Source organism: Gopherus flavomarginatus, chromosome 20 (genome assembly GCF_025201925.1).
Source record: "Gopherus flavomarginatus isolate rGopFla2 chromosome 20, rGopFla2.mat.asm, whole genome shotgun sequence".
Lineage (NCBI taxonomy): Eukaryota > Metazoa > Chordata > Testudines > Testudinidae > Gopherus > Gopherus flavomarginatus.
The window spans coordinates 22971192-22991248 of NC_066636.1; the positions used below are offsets into that span (position 1 = coordinate 22971192).

A 20057-nucleotide genomic window follows, 5' to 3' on the forward strand; every position below is an offset into this window, starting at 1 on the left:
CCTTGACCAAGAAATTTGGACCTTGATCAAAAAAAGGGACTGCCCCTGCTTTACAGTGATGGCCAAACACCTGGCAGGCAACAGCGTCGGCTTCCCTGACTTGTGTCTGGTTCCCCATCGTAAAACCAGCCCTCCGTCAGCTGAGCTGGCTGTCCCGAGCTGGCGCCCCTTGCCGGACGCTGAGCGTGGAGGGAAGCTGTAGGGCATTAGCCAACACAAATTCCTCCCTGAACCCCTCAACCCCGTGATGTCGTCTTCATAGAGCAACCACTCCCCTGGGATGCTTCCTGAGATGGGAGAGGGGATCCAGAGAGCCCCGGCAGGCTGCCGAGAGCAGAAGCCCGCTGATGTCCCTACTACGCACACACAGGGTTACATACGGGGACCTTGAAAGCAGTGCAACCCTCAGAGGGTGGCTGTAGTTACACCAGGGCAGTGCACGCCTGCAATGCTTGGCCTTGTCCATTATCATTCAGTGGTTTCTTACATAGTGGCTAGGAGTGTCAATCACATACCAGGGGGGCGCTGTATGGACACAGGAGAAAAAGATGGGCCTTGTCCCAAAGGCCTTACACTAGCAGCGTGTAGCAGGGTCACCATTTACTGGGCACCCCGTCATGGGCAGGGGCACCCAGGCCCTATTGGCACCCCCTTGTGAGCCCCTTAAGAACTGCACATGGACTTTTACGTGGCTAACACCTCCCCTAAGGGCAAGCCACCCTATTACAGAGCGCTTGACCAGGATAGGAATCCCACTGCACAATACCAGCAAAGCGCTCTGAATGTGAACACAGCTTCTACCAGAAAAGCTGCACTTTTGCTGGAATAGCTTATCACCCCCTTGCCCCCCATAACCCATGAGCATAATGAACTATCCCAGGAACAAATGTGCCAGCAGAAGTTTGTGTTCACTAGGGACTTCTGCCAGCCTGGCTCTGCGGGTCAGGGATCGCCGACGGAGCTGTGCTGGCAGACGTCTGTAGTTCAGACACACCCTTAGAGAAAGGTTTACGACCTATCCTGAGATAATTCTGTCAGTGTCACTCCCTCCTGGGGACACAGTAAGGCCTCGTCTACCCTTAAAACTAGGCTCAGACAGGTAAACGTCAATTTCACCGGACACACAAACCGAGGAAAAATATTTCCATCTAGAATCGTTGAAATTGACAGATGGACAGAGTAAAAAAATGGGGCTTGTGAACACAGTAGCGTTTGATTGAAGGATATTTACTGTTTGTATTTTAACAGGTGATGTTGACAATTTGTGTTTTAATGGTGATAAAGCTTTAACATTTGGAATCTCAGCATCTACAGTCACCCAATCCTCCTTAAAGCACATATCAGCACAGCAATGTTGCTTCACTGTGATTTTTTTTAACTATCAAAACTAAGACAGAATAAGCCTGACTGGACATGCAGTTATATGAGCATAAAAGGCCTTATCCTGGTCTGGTTTATTTCCTCTGGGTATAAAGTATACTGCCAAACCCTTTCTAGTGCACATGAGCCCGGAGTCTGGTATGAGGGTAGCTCTTTCCATTGCAGCTCAGCCCCCGGCCCAAATGACACAACATACCCGAAAACCCCACCCCCTGCTATGAGGAGTAAGGAGAGTCCCCATGGGCTCTGTTCCGCCGCACAAGCGTCGACCAATTTGAAGACAGGCAAAAGCGCAACGACAAACAAAGGGGGTGTGCGGGATGGACTTTCTAACAAGGACAGATTAAAAGAGCTCAGTCTGTCTAGCTTGGCAGAGGGAGGATTAAAGCAGAGGACAAATCTACAGCAATTGCGGGTCTTCCTCTCCTCTGAGCTGCTGCATAGCACAGCCGGAGAATTGCAAACCGGGGTTGGTCAGGGCGGTAACTTCCAATGTTGCTTTCCCACCCCCATGCCCTGCCACTTCCACCGTCAGCTGCCACAGCCCCCACCCTGCAGAGAGGAGAGGACCAAGGCCAACGCTCTAGAAACTGGAGGTGTCTCACTTAACCCCTAATTCAGAGTCTCTGGGTAAACAGCCTGGTTCTCAGGCACACTCAGGCCCTTCTAACTGGCTGAAGGGGTCCTAAAGTGGGTGAAAACAGCTCCCCAAGATCCTCCCTCCCCATGTGCAAGGGGGCTCCCTGGCTGGTGTGGAGCTGGGATAAGGGCCCTGGCTCCCAGCCCTTTGCATAGAGAGTGGTTCGGGAACGTGGCTGGGGCATGCTGCACTCTGGGTATTCTCTGCTGCCCCAGGGCCCAAAGTGTGAATCCAGAGCAGCCTTGAGGCTGCTCTAACTCATCCCAGGGGCCCTGAGTGCAGCCCCACAATATGGGGAGCGTAAAGATGGGGGCTGGGGGGGGAGGGTTTGAAGCCATTCTGCTTCCATTCACCACCGCCCTGCGTCTGGAGGAACTGAGAATCAGGGCCGGAGTGTTTTAGGGGGTGAGGTGAGCCCAGTCGCCCAGGCCACTGTCTGGGCCAGGGGAGCCTCACTGAGCCACTCTGGAAGAGGTCCTCCCCGTCCCCCCCCCCCCCCCGCCATTTTCCCACAGCGTGAAGGAGGCAATGTGGCTTCAAAGCCCCCGCCTTGGTTTCTTTGGCGACGGGGAGGCGGTGGGCATGCAGTCCCCAAGGCTCCTCCCTCCCCCCTCAGAGACGAGGGAGGAACAAAAGACAGACCCTGCCTCCACCTCTTGATGCCCAATACATCCCTTTCCCCACCAGCCGAGAGCAACCTGCTAGCCCCACCCTCAGCCTGGCGCTCCCCACTCACCCTCTCATCTCCTCTGGTCGACTCGTTATCCAGCAGGGGCTCCCCAGGGGCCTGGATGGTCACTGACTTGTCTCCCCGGCTCCCGTCCCGGCTTTTGGAGCGGTGCCGGTCCCGCCGGTCTCTGGAAGAGAGGGAGAGATGCCAAGGGTCAGAGGGGGAAGTGCAGGGGCTGATGGGCGCACATGGCTGGGAGTGGGCCGAGAGGGGGAATGGGGTACGTCCCTCCCAAGGATGCATGCTGGGTAGGGGGGGATCCTCCCAGACCCCACACAAGGGAGTCTCCCTTTCCTCCATGCACCAGCCTGAAGATAGATGGGGGAGTGGGGGTAGAGAGGGGTTCCCCACTAGGACAGATGTAGGGGGAGCCAGGTCCCGGATCTTTCAAGGTCACAAGGCCTTCCTGACAGCCCGACTTCCCCAAGGGCAGATATAGTCTGGGGGCTTCACCCCTCTCCCATAGAGTCGGGGGGGGGGGCTGTTTCCTCCTCCCCAAGGGCAGGTGTGTGTGCATGGGGAGGTTGCTCACAGGGAGTAGGGCATTCTCCCCTGCCCCCCTCCAGGACGGATGCAGGGTCGGGGGGAGTCCCCACCATGGGTTCTCCTGAAGTTGCATGTGGGGTGAGGCACCTCCCCCACCCTATCCAGGTTCGTTCCCCAGCCCCCTCCCCAATCCTGAGGACAGATCTCGGTTCGCCCCCCTGAACCAGTTTAGCTCCCCTCCCCACAAGCCAGGTCAGCCCCTCATCCCTTCCCCCACTGCACAGGCCCAGGTGCAGACCCTCCCCCCCGCCCTCTCACCTGTGCTTGCGGGAGCTGCGCGAGTGCCCCGACTTGTACGAGTACCCCGAGTACTGCGACTCGTTGTCCATGTTGTCGGAGCGCCGGGCCTTGTAGCGCTCCACGTTGACGGACTTGGGTCTCCCGACAGGGACAGCAGCCAAGGCGGCCGCTGCCTCCTTTAGCGCGGGCTTCTTCAGGCCAAGGGGCACCTTCAGGAAGTCGACTGTCACCTTGAGGGACTCTATTTTGATCAGCTGGCTGGGCTCGTCTCAGAAGAAAATGACGCCCTGTTGGGGAAGGACGGGAGAGAATTAGACTCCTGGAGGGGATCCCCACTCGGTGTCAGACTAACTCCACCCTCCCTAAAAACACAGACCACCGAGCCAGAGGGAGCCCCGAGGTCTGTCTGAGCCCAGCAGCCTCAACAGAGAATCCCCTGAGCCATCCGTGACCGGTGAGAGAGACCAGCAAGGTGGAGATGGCCACTACAAACAGTAGGAGCTGCAGAGAAGGCGGCTCTTGCACTGGCTGGGAGATCGCAGGGAGAGGCAGGAAATACCGCTCACCGACAAGGTCTTCCAACACAGCTTCCAAATTCCCCGAGCTGCGCCATCAGCGGCTTGAGAAGCCGGTTTCTATGTGTAATTCTGACATCTCTATATTTTTAAGCTTTTTTTTTTCTTATTTTCATCCATTTCAATGTTCGTGTCAAAAGATATGAAGTTAAGCAGCCTTCACTCATGCTCTCATGAGTTCTCAAACAGCAGGGGTCTAACTTTGCCGCTCTGTGAAAGTGAAATGGACGTTTCCCGATAAAAATCGAAGCCGTCCAAGTCGACATGTAACGTTTCCAGCAACAAAGAGAGCGATTCCCGGCTGTTTGTTTTCCTCCGACCCCTTTTCTTAGTTAGGAGAAAGCAGCTTTTGTTTTATAGATAGGAAACAAAATGGCTCAATCCCACCAATCCTTCGTCCAGCCCTGGGAAACAAAGCGAAAGGCCCTTGTTAAAAACCTTTCCCCCACGCTGCGTCCACCTCCGCCCATCTTCCCCTAGACATTAGCCTCAGTAGAAAAGCGCTCCCTTGTCAAGAGGCATTTTTACATCGCTGGGTTGGGACCTAGGAGAGTTGGGTTCTATCCCTGGGTCTCTCACTGGGTCCCAGTGGGACCCTGATCAAATCACTCTGTCCCTCTGTGCCCATCTGTCTTCCTCATTTCAACTAAGCCCTTTGGGGGCAGGGTCCAGCCCCTACTATGTGTCAGTGCAGCACCTGGCGCAGTGTGGGCTCTGGGTGCTCCGTAGTACATGTAAAACTGACAGCGCATTCTTAGCAGCTAAAATAACTTGTAATCGTAAAGAAAAATACAGCAGAGTCTGATTCTCGCTTCCACTAAGGCCTCTTGACACTATTTTGGCAGGGCCCAGGGGCCTCAAAGGGCGGGAAAATGAGAATCAGGCTCTGATAATACTAACTCCTAGCAATAACTGGCATTAACATGTTACATTCGTTTGGGCGATTTCTCTCAGGCATTTTCTCTTTTAGCATCAGCTTTCAGACCTCTGAGCTCTCCGTCCCTTTTTAAAACGACACTGAAAGAGCAGCTTTTTCGTGCACTGGTCTCGCTAATTCATGTTTTAATTAATACCCTGACTGGTATTTTAATTGCCAGGAGAGCACCCAGAGTGGGGACCAACTTACAAATAACACACTCAGCAAGGGCAGCGCTTCAGACTCATCTCAAAGCGGCAAGGCGTCATTAGAACAAGTTTCCTGGCACAGACGTGGAACCTCAGACCCAGAAACTCAAGGCTGGAGTTTTGGCTTCTGCAAAGAACCGCGGGAAATCTCCTGAGCCCGACCCCGCCAAAGGTCCAGAGTGTGAAATTCACATTTAAGTCACTGGGATGGCACAAGAGAAATGCCGTTTGGGCCCTTATCTGTAGGCTGTTCAACCCTAGCATCCTCATTCTTCATGTTGTGGTAGCGCCTAGTAGCCACAGCCCCGGATCAGAAACACGACCCCGCCCCCGAAAGCTCCTGGCCAGGAACTGCAGCAGAGAAAGTTGAAGTGACTGGCTCAGAGCTCCACAGGGAGTCTGTGGCAGGGCAGGAAACCACATGCAGGTCTCCCAAGTCGCAGAGGAGAACCCTAACCCCTGGCCCACCTTGCAGTGGGAAGCTCCTTAAAAGAGGTAGAAATTAGATTCACTTACGAGTCCTTTTGAGAACCACCCTCTGACAATTAGGACTCATGGGTTCTGTTCCCGCCTTGGGAAAGGGAGTGTGGTCCAGTGGTCAAAGCACAGAGGCGTGAGAATCAGAAGACCTGGGCTCTGCCACTGACTGTGTGTGAGAAGCTGGACAGGCCACCTCACCACCGTGGCCTCAGTTTCCTCATGTGTAAAATGGGAGGAGATGGGGGAGAAATAACACAGATCAGCTTCACGGGGCTGAGTCCATTATCAGAGTTTGCAAAATGCTGAGAGATTCAGAGCTAGCCCAGGTTGGAGAAAACGGGGATGGAATGGGTTAGCCATCAAATTCAGATTTCTTTTTTTTTTTAAAGTGTAGGGGAGAGAGGAGGGGTGTAACAAAACCATATTAATATACAATAAACTCTAATAAAGGCGCTCTGTGCTGTTGGCCTGGTAACAGTGATAGGCTACTCATCTCTAAGGGGGAAAGCTCTGGAGTTCAAATCTGGTGGTGCATGTTAAAATATCTGAAAAGCCCATCCAGGAATTAACGCAGCAGAATGGCTGTTAATGAATGAAAGTGACCAAACTAGCGTGCCGCCCTTCCAAGCTGAGTGCAGCATCAGGAGTGTAGAGAATAACAATTCAAGGCTAGAATCTGAGATCAATTGATTTCACTGGAGTGAGATCGGTCAATGAGCTAGCTGCTAGATCGTTCACTGGTCTCACTCCAGTGAAATCCATTCACAGCAGCTGGGAATCTGGCCCTAGATTTAAAAAGAATCCTTTCTGAATGAAGAATCTGAGGATTTATCGGGAACTACACAAAGGAATTTAAGCACCATTTTTTGATGCAGGATGACCCATTCAGTGGATAATATAAGGAACAGGTCATAATAAATGGTATCACGGCAGACTGGAACCAGTTGTAGGTTGCCAGCCAAACCCAAGCAGGGCTCAGCCCCTTTGAAAAATCACACCCAGGCTGCTTCAGAAACAAACGCCCCCCAAATCAGCCGTCGCTTTTGAAAATGTTGCCCACGGTCAACACGAGGGGTTAGGACGGGAGAAGCCACCAGGACAAACCAATGACTGGCAAGAAATCAAACCCCCGTTTGATAGCATGCATCCTGCTGCTCCTGTACCTACTGCTGCCAGACCGTCGAAAACATCAGCAACCCAATGATTCCAATTAAAGTTATTTATAGCCACATGTGCCAATGTAATTATTATTATTATACACACACACACACACACACACACACATGTACTAGACTGGATTGGGGAGCTGTAAATTGCTTTTGGGGGAAAAAGTTATATAGCTCTAAATTGTGCTCGGCCCTGAGAACACGGACGGACACAGGGTTCTCTCTTCTCCAGAGAGGCTACAATCGGCAGAGAGAACACACAGAGCCAGAAGAGAATGCAATACATTTTGTCTCCTCTTTTAATATTTCCTCCCTCCAAGTTCCTAGCCCATTTACGGAGCCTCTCAGGCGTTTGATTCCTGCCCACTTGCTTTCGGATGGTGTCTGTAGCCCTTCAGAGGAAGGGTGGGTCAATCATTAGGGGAGCTGGGAGCCCCCTCATCACTGGATGCTCCAGCACACGGGTATATTCCACGTGGGGGTTTGCAAAGCACTCTGCAGGCTTCGGCTGGAAGGCACTAGAGCAGGACAAGGATGCTGGGAGAGTGTAAAAAGAATGAGTTGTGTTACAGAAGCACCTAGAGGCACCAGCTGTGATTGAAGCCGATAACTGGGCGGCTGGCCCATAAAATGAACCTGGGCTGCGCGTTCCCATCCAGGTGCTCCTCGTCAGGCCAATTAAGAGGGTGGGGTCCTGCCTCTGTCTATTTCCAAGTTACAAACAGCTCGGAGACCTTCTTGTGGTGAGCCTCGCACGTGGTTTGTTTCACAGCGTTCTCCCCGTTACCTTTACAGCCTCGTGCAGCCCGTAGCTAAGGTGACGTACACCCCTAAGCTCCCGTGGCCAGAGGAAAGGTATCTTCCCTTTGCACTTCCTAACTGGGCCTTCTATACCCTCTGCCTCGGGGGCTAATTAGTCTCTTTGCTCTCCCCTGATCACCCCAATCCGTCAAGTAGGCACAGCTCTGCTTAATGAGGTCCACTCTAGAGCAACTCACTGGAGTTGCCGTGACTGTGGGGCTGAATTCTAGCTCTGTTATGAGGCCCCACCAAGCCAGGTACTGCGCAGAGACATAGCACGATACGATCCTTGCCCTGAAGATCTCATCCTCTGAACAGCCAAGACAAAGGGCGCACGCGAGGGAAACTGAGCTAGCGATCTCTCCAGAGCCGGGACCAGAACGCCAGCTCTCCTGGAGCACTAGCCAATCGGTTACGTTGCCTCCAAACCTACTAGAAAAGAAAAACGGCCTTTGATTTGCTAACTGAGCTTATCAGGCCTGGAACCCTTCCCGAACAGAGCCACCAAACCCCACCACGTCAATTTCACATCCTTTCTCCCACTACTACAACTGCACTGTGGAGAAAAGGGTCTTGCGACATGCCCCGGATAATACTAACCCAGTGGGAACTGCATGTGCATCTAGGAGCCCCTCCCAGGAATAACAGTGAATGCTGCAAAAGAGGATGGACCCCCTCAAGGGTGGGAAATTGGTTGGGACTTGTAGCTGCCTAGGGAATAGGCCAAAGATGCACTTTTGCAGAGAGGCTTCTGGGTCCTTTAAGAGGCAGATTGGCCTAGTGGATAGAGCACTGGACTAGGACTCCGGGGATCTCGTTTCTATTCCCAGCTCTGCCACTGGCCTGCTTGGTGACCTTGGACATGGCCCTTCCTTGCCCCATGCCTCAGTTTCCCCAGCTGTAAAAACAGAGCTAATGACACCTTCTTTGTTAGAGCACATCGAGAGCTACTGATGAAAAGTGCTCTGTGAAACCTGGGGATTATCATGAAAGGAACCATCTCCATCCCCTATTGCTGGGACTAGGACCTGACACCAGGGGAGGCCAATCACAACCCTTCCATCCACAGTGGGTGCTGTGTTAGACTGCTAAAAGGGTGGGGAGCACAGGCAGAGCCAGTGTGGGGGAGTCACGCAGCCCCGGTGAAGGGTTGATGAAATCCTGACCAGGATTCATAGGCCACGGGGGAAGGGGAAGTGAGAAGCTGCTGGGACCCCACCCCGGGCTGCATGTGCAGTGAACATGCTTGTATGACTCTTAGCTGCTTTTTAATTACACAGCAGCATCAGTTACTATGCCAGGCCTCCAGGTATGGATCACATGATCCAGCCAGCTGCTTGCACCAAACACCCGCACGCACACCCCTCGTTCCTCAGGAGGAGGGGATGTCACAGACCACGCTCCCCCTGCGGCTAGGAAGGGAGGGCAAATCGGCACTGTGACTCCCACCACATGCTGCAGTGACCTCCCCCATCCACCCCAGCGAGAGAATCTGACCCTGCGATGGACGGTTCCATGAGCACTGAGAGGGGTGTGAAAAAAGTTACCACGGGGTCATCAGAGCACCAGGCTGCAGAGGCAAAGACCTTTCGCACTTACAGCTCCCGCTGCCTGAGGATCTCAAAGCTCTTCCCAAGTTAGTTAGAAGGGTGGCTTGACATGCTATAAGGGGCTGGCAAAGAAAGAGTCCACCCCACCCACCTGCATTACCTGTCAGAGGCAGAGAAGACCCTGCCCCCACACCAGAAGGATGCATGAGTGCTTGTGGTTTGACCCAAATTATTAAAAAGTAAATAACATCTAGTGTAGTGGGGGGTGTTCTCCCTGGCACAGCAGGGTTACTTACTCCTTTGGGGGTGCGACTGCCCCCCTGAGTTTCAGTCTCTGAGGTCTCCTCCAAAACTCAAATCTAGACTCTGTGTGTAGATCAGTTCCCAGCTACTCCAGCTGAGCTGCACTGATTTAACGTGTGTGCAAGGGAAAGCCACATTGGTCTCAGCTAAGGAGTGACTCCAAACTGACCTAGGTAAACCAGTGCATCCTTCCTGGAGAAGGAGGGCGGTCCCCCATGTCCCAGGCCAACTCCCTGTGTGACTATGAGCAAGATTTTTAGGGCCAGAGTTTTAAAGGTATTTAGGTTCCTAAAGATGCTGATAGGAATTTCCAAAAGCAAAAATCAACAGGACTGAGGTGCCTAGGCCAGAGCCAGGACCCCAGGAGCCAGGCCTCCGGGGTTCCATTCCTGGCTGTTGGAGAGCAGTGTTATCTACCACTTACCCTCTTCTGAACTCTAAAGCAGCGGCTCTCAACCTTTCCAGACGACTGTCCCCCTTTCAGGAGTCTGATTTGTCTTGCGCACCCCCAAGTTTCACCTCACTTAAAAACGACTTGCTTACAAGATCAGCCATAAAAATACAGAAGTGGCACAGCTCGTTGTTACTGAACAATTGCTGACTTTCTCCTTTCTACCATATGATTGTCACGTAAATCAATCGGGATATGAATCTTGTACTTACATTTCAGCGCATAGCACACAGAGCAGTCTAAACAAGTCATTGTCCCTATGAAATTTTAGTTTGTACTGATGCTGCCAGTGCTTTTTAATGTCACTTGTTTTAAAACTCAGCAAATATCAAGGTAAGTTGATGCACCCTCTGGAACACTTCTGTGTATCACTGCTCCAGACCTAACTCTGCTCCCGGAGCAGGAATGCAACCCACGAGTCCTGAGGTCCTGTTCCCCTGCTTACACTCCTTCTGTCCCACTCTCTCCTCCCCCCAAGCTGAGCCCCGAACCCAGGAGTCCTGGTTCATGCTGACTTGGATCTGCATGCAAAGGCAGGACAGAACGCTATCAGCCTGAAGAAGGACCAAGACCAGGTGTTAGCAGAAGTTCTCTGCTATTCCTGGATTTCCAGTTAATGTAAGATCCCGGCCCAGGCCTGAGTTTAAGGCCAAGGGGGTGGCGATGGTGGGGAAATCAGCCAGCCAAGCAGCCTCAGTGTACACTGGAAACGTGGGGCGGCGGACACACAGTTTGGCTTGTCCGTGTTTGTATCCTTGAGGTTTAATGGGGCATAGAGGGTGGTTTTGGGGAGGGGAGGCAGACAGACCCAGGGGATCTCCACCCTGGAAGATGGGCGGGGGTGCCCAGATGGGAAAGGACAGCTCCACTGCAAGACGGTATTTAAGTCAGGACCTGGAGCCATTCAAGGTGATAAAAAACTGCCCGGCCCGAAGGTGTTGCAAAATCCAGTCCTCACAAATCCTCCCCAGAGATGAGCTCTCGGGCCTCCAGAGAGCCCCCCCGTGGCTGACAGGCTTGCTTGCCCCATGTGAATGAACATCGCTGGACTGAAACCCCACACGCCAAGGGCACTTGCTTGATCCAAGCAGGGAGAGGGCATCATGGCAGATTTCAGACCCTAAATCCAACCCCAGACCTCTCCCCCATTCAGGGCAAGCAGTAATCAGACCCCCCAGCCCTGCCTCCCACTATTCAGACCACAAATTCATCCCTCGCAAGAATCCTTCCTAAATTCTGGGGTAGGCAATACCCTACCATGGCTTCCCCCACCCCCACGGCCCAGTTTTCCTGCGGCGGGTAAGAGACAAACCAGGCTCAGGGCTGGGGGCAGCAGGGCCCAGAGAGACAAGTTACCAAGGAAATGCCATTTCAGTGAAATAAAACCAAAAATGTCTTTTGGCCTCTCCCAAGGCCCCTCTGCTTTGGGGAGAGGAGATGGCCTGGGGGGTGGGGGGAGTCTTTTGTCCGAGATGCTGGATTCTCTCACATTTATCACTATGGAAACAAAAGCCCCCACACCCCGGTTGTCTAGGAGATGGCATGGAGGCCGGGGAGCTTGCATCCCGGTGTCCCAAGCGGTGGGGGAAGCGGGGGAGGAAACACAAGCAGAAAGAGGGAGGGCCTGGCTCCCTCCCCCCAAACGCCCCTTTTGGGGCTTTGTCTGAAAGGAGGAATCGGATTTCTGCAGGGAACAACACGGGTGCAGGGCTGAGGCCGGCGGAGAAGCAGCCCTCCCCATGCAGGGGCCGCCTGCGTCACCAGCCTATTGACTAGCACCAGTAGATTTACGCCGGGGGCCGCGTTCCCTGCTGTCTGTTCCCAATGCCAATGGGGCCTGCAGTGAGACAGCCCCTCACACCCCCTGCCAACAGCACCAGGCCTGCGCATGCCCCCTTGCACTCAGCCGCCCTGAGTCACACGCATGTGCAGTTGCACATGTAAGTAACTGCACCCCCTGCTCACACAGGCATGGAAACCTACACCCAGACTCACATGTGCATCCCCCCCGACATCCTGCAGGCATCCCCCCATGCCCTGGGACTCACAATCGCACATCCACCCCCTTGCACTAAACTTGTCATAACTCCACCTGCACACCCCGCCCTTAGTGCACATCCGCACACGGATTCACATGCACGCACACGCCCCCTCATTGGCACACCCACCCATCCCGCCACCACCTCCCCAGGCACATCTGCACATGGACATACCCTGTGACATGCATGCACTCCAGGCCCCCCAGATTTTCACCCCCATACGCCAGTGCAAACTGAGCTCCCTCCCCCTCCCCACGGCTCCCAGCTGAGATGTCACCACAGACATCAGTGACACTCATCCAGCTGGGAGTTAAAGACAAATCCTGGATAGCGACCAATTGCAGCTCCCTTTAAAGAAGGAGCCTGGGGAGATGCGCCAGAGCCAAGGAAGGGTAAGGCCACCCACCTTCTGAACCTAGGAGTCCTGCCCCTACCCGCGTGGAGGGAACTCACCGACTCAGTGGCGCAGAGGGAGCAGGCTGGGCACCGCGACAGAGAAGGGTCCTGTTCCCCTTGTCCAATCAGTCGCCGAAACGCCGGTGCATCCCGATCCCGCGAAAGAAACCGGTGGGCAGATCCCGATCCCGCTTGGTCCAGCCAGCTGCGGGACTCCACATCTGGAGCAGCTCAGGCACTGGCCTTCTGCTCTGGGATCCCGCTGGGAAGCTGCAGGAAACCCAGAGAGAAAGGAAATCAGCAGATGAAGGCCCTGCTGCAGCCAATAAGACACCGGGGTACCTCAGCCCGGCCCAGGAACCCTGGAGACCGAGCATGGATTCACAGAACATCCCATCATACAAACACTGCTTTCGCTCCGCCCAGCTCCAATGTCCACCAGGGGTTGGGCTGAGACCCAGCAAACTCGCTGTATGTAAGCCACCAAACCACCAGCTGATGATGGGAAGATATTCAGGGAACAGGCAGTCAGGCGTAGAGGCAAAAGGCTCCACTGACGCCCCAATACCAATGCCCTGAGCCCCCCCAGTTCCCTCTGTCCTAATAAACCTGCCAGACTCGTTAAGCCAAGCGCCTGCAAACTGTCCTAAGCTGTTTAAGAAACACCAGCTGCCTTCCAAGGGCGAAGCCAAGGTTTTGCAGAACCAACGGCTAATTCTGAATGTCCAACCCCATGCCTGGGCAACAGACTCCCGCAGGATAGGAGCGGGTGCCGTAAAAGTAAATAAAAGGGGCACTAGGTGGCAGGTTAGGTGCCCGAAATGACGGGCCACTTCCCCAGCTCCTGCCAGCTCCAGCAGCAGCCCCTGAGCCGGCCCTCAGGAGAGCAGGTCAAAACGTGTCTTCCAAGGGAAATTGACTTTTCCCATCAACCCAAAGCTGTTTGTGGTTGCCAAAACGTAGCCTCAAAATGAAACCCGTTGGCTAGCTCGACACTAAACAGAAAGGTTTCATTTCTCTTCTTTTGGGAGAAAGCTTCCGTGGGGGGAATAAAGACGAGCGATGAAAAACAAAACCAAGGACATCTTTTTCTTTCCGTATTTATTTGGCAGAAACATGCACCGTTTTCCAACCAGCCCTAGCCATCTTCAAAGGCCTTTCCTACCCACAGAGGTTGCACCAAACTCCGCCGGTACCTTTAGAGCCGTACAAGCCCTTTACAACGATACAGGCGCCAACCTGGCACACGGGAGCAATTCATCGAGTGTCTACAAAAGCCAAAATATGGCCGATAACGTCCAACCTGGGGTGGTAACAGCCAGGGAACCCCCACGAGATTCCACCTGGGGACAGTCGGAACAAAACGCGCTCTCAGCCTTGCTTGCGGCTGCTTCTGTGATTTCACCATGACTCAGCAGACAGCCGAGCCATCCGAGTGACAAGCCTGGAATCCGATTATATAAAGATGCTTATCCCGGTGTAGCTATTCCCACACAGCAAGGAGAACCAGGCCTCATGGGCACAGTTATACCGGTAGCCAATGCCAGTAATTGCTCCTCTTGTGAACAATGCTTTCGCCAGTGAAATTATTCCAGTTCCCCCGACCCACATACTTCCCTTGGAAACTTGTTCTAGAGTTTAGCTAGCTGGGAGTTTGAAAGTTTTTCCTAATATCCAACCTACACCTCACTTGCTGCGGATTAAGCCCATTGCTTCTTGTCCTACCTTCAGTGGCCATGGAGATCCCTGTTCCCTGTATAACAGCCCTTCACACATTTGAAGGCTTAGCAGGTCCCCGCTCAATCTTCTTTTCTCAAGACTAAATCTGCCCAGATTTTTTAACTTTTCCTCCTAGGTCCGGTTTTTTAAACCTCTGGCCATTTTTGTTGCTCTCCTCTGGACTCTCTCCAGTTTGTCCCCATCTTTCCTGAAGTCTGGTACCCAGAACTAGAGTGAGCTTCTTAGTTCTCAAGACAGTTCTCCCAAACCTCCTCGGCCACAAGCGTTTCAATCCAGACCCTGCAGCTGCACAACCCCTGATCCAGTTTAAATAGTTGAAATGCTGCACATATTTGCCAGAGCTGGGCCCACATCTAGTCTTGGGGAGATAGTGATGCCTAATAATAGTGTACAGAGGACTCTGGGGTTCCTTTCCTGGCTCCGCCACTGGCCTCTTTGGTGACCTTGGGCAAGTCACTTCACCGCCCTGTTCCTCAGTTTCCCCACCTGTAAAATGAGGATAATGATAGCAACATGCCTGGAGCTCTATGGATGAAAAGCATGAGAGAAGAGCTAGGGATGGGCCAAAGTTTTGCTTTGAATTTCAGGTTCATTCAAACTGAGAAACACAAAGGGCAAGAACCCGGCCAAAGGAAACCCTCTAACTTCCACATCATGCTGCTAAGGTTCAAAATAACACCCAGAAAGAGGGACTTGGACGACGCCAGGTTCAAAGAAGTTATTTCTGTTCTGCTGGTGCCCAGACTGAGATGAGACCCCTGGGCGCTCCACATACATAGGCTGAGACAGCGCCTGCCTCGAATTGCTTACCATTGAAACGGGCAAGGCAGGATTATTATCCCACGCGTACTGATGAGGAAATGAAGCACAGAGGTGTTGCAGAGAAGCAGCAGTTCAGCTGGGAACTGAATGCAGATCTTCCCCGTCCCTGGTCAGCATCTTAACCTCAAAGCCACTTAACTACCCCCTCCCTGCAGCCTGCCCATGACGCATGTCTGATCTGCATTTTGCAAGAACGGGCAGCAAGATAAACACCCTGCCAAGTGCCAGACAGAGAGGTGAACATGGGTCTGCAGCAAGCAAACCGCAGGCCTCGTTCTTGGCACGGAGCAGCGGCTCTGGTTCACAGCCAGGCCACATGAACACTCCAGCAGATTAGCACCAGAGTTAAGGGACTCGATTGCCTGTTGGGGTTGGGAGTTTGCAGCTGTTCTCACGCCCCAACACCCAATGCACGCTGGCTCGGCCACACACAATCCCCTCCCGGACAGCAGTTTGTGGCATAGCATAGGGGAAGCAAGCAAGTCGATCTGCTCTGGCAAGAGAGGGGAGAACCCCTCCCCATCCCTGATCTCTCCCGCCCCCACTGAAGTCACGGTCCAAAGGCTGACCCCTGCTAGTTTAGATGTTAGCCACTGACTGAGAAAAAGGGGAGCAGGCAAGGATCACCACTGCTTCCTGGTCATTCATTGCATTGAAAGGGGAGGTCAGTATTAGGGGCTCAGAATCTCATTGACATCGAGTCTCCTTTAAGGACTAAGGGGCCTAAAGATGAGTGCACCTGTAACTGACACCCACTTTACGGCCCCTAGACAGGGCATGCTGCTGCTGACAGGCAGCGTTGGTAGAACCCACACGGAGCCTTTGCCAGTGATGGGCACCCTCACCCCAAGAGGCAGTATGACAAACAAGGCGCTGCACTCTGGGTACCATCCCAGAGCCCATCTGGTCCCCCTGCCCCAAGATCTAGTGGTTACAAAAACCAGGCTAGGTGAATAGGAGATAAAGCTCCTCTCCACCTGACAGATCTTCACTGCCCTGCTGCAGAGCCCCTCAATGCTAATTATTATTCCTCGTCAGCCCTGGCAAAAATGAGCTGGATTCTTATCTCGCCCTCATGCACTGGCAAAATCCCAGTTACGGACACTGTGTAACTGGAAAAGGCTTAGGCTGCAAATGTGCGTCCTAAGAGGTCAGTTTTAGCTTCCTGCTGGAATCTGTAGCCCAGGATGTTAAGGCAAGAAGGGGAAAAATAATCATTCATCTTGCGAGCTGATCGCCTAAGGTGAGCCCGCGCACACACCCACTCCAAGAAAAGGGCAACAAAAATGATTAGGGGCATGGAACGGGCTCCATATGAGGAGAGATTAATAAGACAGGGACTTCTCAGCTTGGAAAAGAGAAAACTAAGGGAGGGATATGATAGAGGTCTATAAAATCATGACTGGTGTAGAGAAAGTAAATCAGGAAGTGTTATTTACTCGTTCTCAGAACACAAGAACTAGGGGTCACCCAATGAAAATTAATAGGCAGCAGGTTTAAAACAAACAAAAGGAAGTATTTCTTCCCCCAATGCACAGTCAACCTGTGGAACTCCTTGCCTGAGGATGTTGTGAAGGCCAAGACTATAACAGGGTTCAAAAAAGAACTAGATAAATTCATGGTAGATAGGTCCATCAATGGCTATTAGCCAGGCTGGGCAGGGATGGTGTCCCTACCCTCTGTTTGCCAGAAGCTGGGAATGAGCAACAGGGGATGGATCACTTGATGATCACCCGTTCTGTTCATTCCCTCTGGGGCACCTGGCACTGGCCACTGTCGGAAGACAGGACACTGAGCTAGACGCACCTTTTGTTCTGATCCAGTCTAGCCGTTCTGATGTTCAAGGAACAAAACATCTACTCGAGCTCCTGAGGAGCCCAGGAAAGAAAGGTCTAGCGGTGAGGAAGTGGGACTGGGCATCAGGATACCTGGATTCCATTCCTGCAACTGCTGTGTGCCCTTAAACCAGGCAGGCATCCGCGTACCTCCCTTCCTTCATCTATAAACTGAGACTAATACTGACTCAGGGCTTGAAAATAATCCACTTGTCAGCAGCAGCCAAGTCGCTTCTCCCCCAATCAGCAGGGAGGCCTGTGCCAATGATGTCGACAGAATTTAAACTTCAGCCACCAAAAGTTTCCAGCCCTTCCAGCCACGAAGAACGTCACCTGCTAAACAAGGCCCAGTGCAGCACTAGAAAGAAAAGTTTAAGCTGCTCAGGCAAAAATTACTGCACAAGGGCCAAGATTTCCAGAAGCCAAGGGTGTCCGGAGCCCAATTTAAGATGCTTTAAAGAAGCATGATTTTCAGAGCATGGATGCTCAGTGCTTTCTGAGCATTTAAGGCATCTCCAATTGGGCATCCCCCCCAAAAAATTTTAGCCGTCCAAAATCACTACTTATTTTGGAAAATCTCAGCTAAGGTTTTCCGAGGCAGGAGCTGAAAGTCAGGGGAAATGAGACGAGCACAGCTAGTTGAGTATAATTTAGCTATTCCAGCATAACTCCCCCGTGTACACACACTGTCCTGGAATAAAATCACTTTTGTTGCAGAACAGCATCCACACACAAAACAGAGTATTCTGCAATAGTGATGCTGGTCAAGTTCTCCACGTAGACCACCCTGGACTTCTAAATCGTGCTCCTGTGTGCTGGACCCACGGACATCAATAAGAGCTTTGGGTGCGCACTACATTTCAAAGCCAGGCTGCTGATTTAGGAGCCTACATACAGAGTCAGATTTGTCAAAATAGCTTCGGAGCATAGGCCACGATGAAAGTCAATGGTACTCGTGCGTCTAAATCACTGCCGCGCCCTTGAAAATTTCACTGTCAGGAGTTTAACGTTAGGTTCCCTCTTTCTGAAAATCTTGGCCCAGGTGTCGTCAATATTCAGATACAGCTACACCGCAGACAAACCCCATGGAAGCGCTTCTCAGAGCCGGGGGTAGCACTGTGAGGCTAAAAATAGCAACGCAGGTGTTGCCACTCAACTCCCAGCCCTTCCCCTTCACCCAGTTTCCAAGCCCAGGCTCCAGCCCCCGTCCGAACAGCTACGATCTTATTTTCAGCCCCGAAGCCCGAGCCCCACGAGCCCGAGTCATTTGCCCCAGGCTCTGAGACGCAGCGTCACAGGCTTCTGTTCACGGTGTAGACATGTAGTTATAATGGGTCTAACCCAACTCAAGAAGGAGCTTTCCCAAGAGATGGCAGGAGTCACGCAACCAACAGGAGCAGGTGACAACAGCCTCGGCCCATGGATACGAACACAGGAGACCAGCCAGCCGATGAGCAGAAATGAGACCCAGGCCAATGGCAGGAAGCTCAAACTGGAGTAAAGGCACAAACATTAACCAGGGAGGGAATTAACCATGGGAAAAGCTTCCCCGGGGGATTTTTGGTCTTGAAATCCAGATGGGACACCTTTCTAAGAGAGACACGTGACATGCACAGCCTGGACAAAGTTTGCTGAATTAAGTTGAAGCATTGTACGAGTTTGTTCTGTGGGGCAGACAACGAGGGTAAACCCTGGGAAGCGTTAAGAGCATCAAAGAACTCTTTGAAACAGTGTGCCAGACCAGAGTGAACTTTGCTTCAGCGGGTTTCCTACCAAGTCCCCAGCGGGAGGTGAACGCAGATGCGCCCTCCCCTTCTCCAGCCGTGCAAAAACCCAGCCTTGTGAAGCTATGCCCTAAGCAGAGACCTGTTGTCTATTAATCACCTGCTCCTGGAATCTCTAGATCAAAGAGTCCAGCTGGATAAAGACCAGGCTGATTTATTCATGCAGCCAAACCTTTTGTGAACTTGTAACCTCAGAGAAACCCCAGGAAAGGTTTGAAGGACTGACCCCGCTCAGAGCCCTTGCTGGAGCTGGGGGAAGATCTCTGCTAAGTTTATTAACGTGCGGGTGGGTTCTTTTATTGTGTCTTCTTTGTAGGGCTTTCAGCTTAAAAATAAATGTGCTTGCTAAGGGCGGGTGGTGTCTACACAGAGAAAGCAAAGCGAGCAGGCTGAGCAATCTGACTTGCAGTGCAGGCAGGGAGCTTTGCATCCTGGAAATACCCCGTTCGGGGGGGGACCACATGTCTCTACCCCAGGAGCCAGGAGTCTAGAAGTGGGTGTCCTTGCTGGACGATGAGGGGGGAATACAGGTGCTGCTGCCCTGGCTGTGACATAGACACTGCTCCAGCCAGCAGTTATGGGCTTGATGCAGAAAACACCGGGTGAGTTCTCTGGCCTGTGCGACGCAGGAAGTCAGACTAGATGATAACAATGGTCCCTTTGTGCCTTGCTCTATGGAGGAGCCAGTCCAGAGCATCCTCTCTAGCAGCACTGGACCTGGGGACCAGCGAGAGCAGACCCAGCTGTCCCTGAAGAAGTTACCTCCACAAAACAAGGAGGCTGCAAAGACCCGCAACTGCCATTGAGCCCAGAGGGATAAAACTTGCTCCGAAGAACAGGACCAAAGCCAGATGGGTTGGGGGTGGAGGGGGTGGAAATCAATCCATCACTTTTGCAAGGTCTGTTTGTAAATAAAGCAGCCAGCTGGCACTTCCCGGCTGGTCTCCCGTCTTCCCACCTCAGCACCTGCCCCCCTCCTGGCTGCCTTCCACCTAGACACACACACACACTGGGCATCACAGTGTGTGTCACGGGATAGTAATGCAGAACCAACGTGGAGGCGCACAGGAGGGCAGCACCTGCCACTTCGCCCAGCACAAGACCTCGAGGGGCTGTCAGCTGGGATTGGCCTGGCTGCATCAGCATTTCAGGGATACATGGGATGGGGGGAAAATGCCCATAGGGTTGGATCTAATTATTCGTATGTGTCCCCCCCACCCCCCATATTTATAAAAGTTAAAAATCTTTCCCAACCGGCATCCAGAATCATAGCCCAACAGCACCGGGGTGCAGTGGATGAACTAGATATGTCTGCAGCATTTACAGCGTCTATGCTTGGCACGTGGGATTTTCACCCCACCAAGAAAGACCTCCGTAAGCGGGTGGATAGAGGCAGAACAAGACCCAGTGGTGCCAAGTTAAAGCCAGACGAATTTCAGGTCGAAATAAGGCCC

The 20057-nt window shown here is 52.7% G+C and overlaps 1 protein-coding gene across 1 annotated transcript in view; it reads right to left on the minus strand.

The window, feature by feature from the left end:
- VANGL2 (VANGL planar cell polarity protein 2) overlaps positions 1-20057 on the minus strand; it is a 43067-nt gene that overhangs the window by 11521 nt on the left and 11489 nt on the right. The window contains exons 2-4 of the mRNA XM_050930729.1: positions 12480-12692; positions 3555-3823; positions 2757-2877 (exon numbers count right to left, since the gene is read on the minus strand). Coding sequence (XP_050786686.1) covers positions 2757-2877; positions 3555-3625 — 192 coding nt within the window. The 5' untranslated portion in view covers positions 3626-3823; positions 12480-12692. The remainder of the gene's footprint in view (positions 1-2756; positions 2878-3554; positions 3824-12479; positions 12693-20057) is intronic.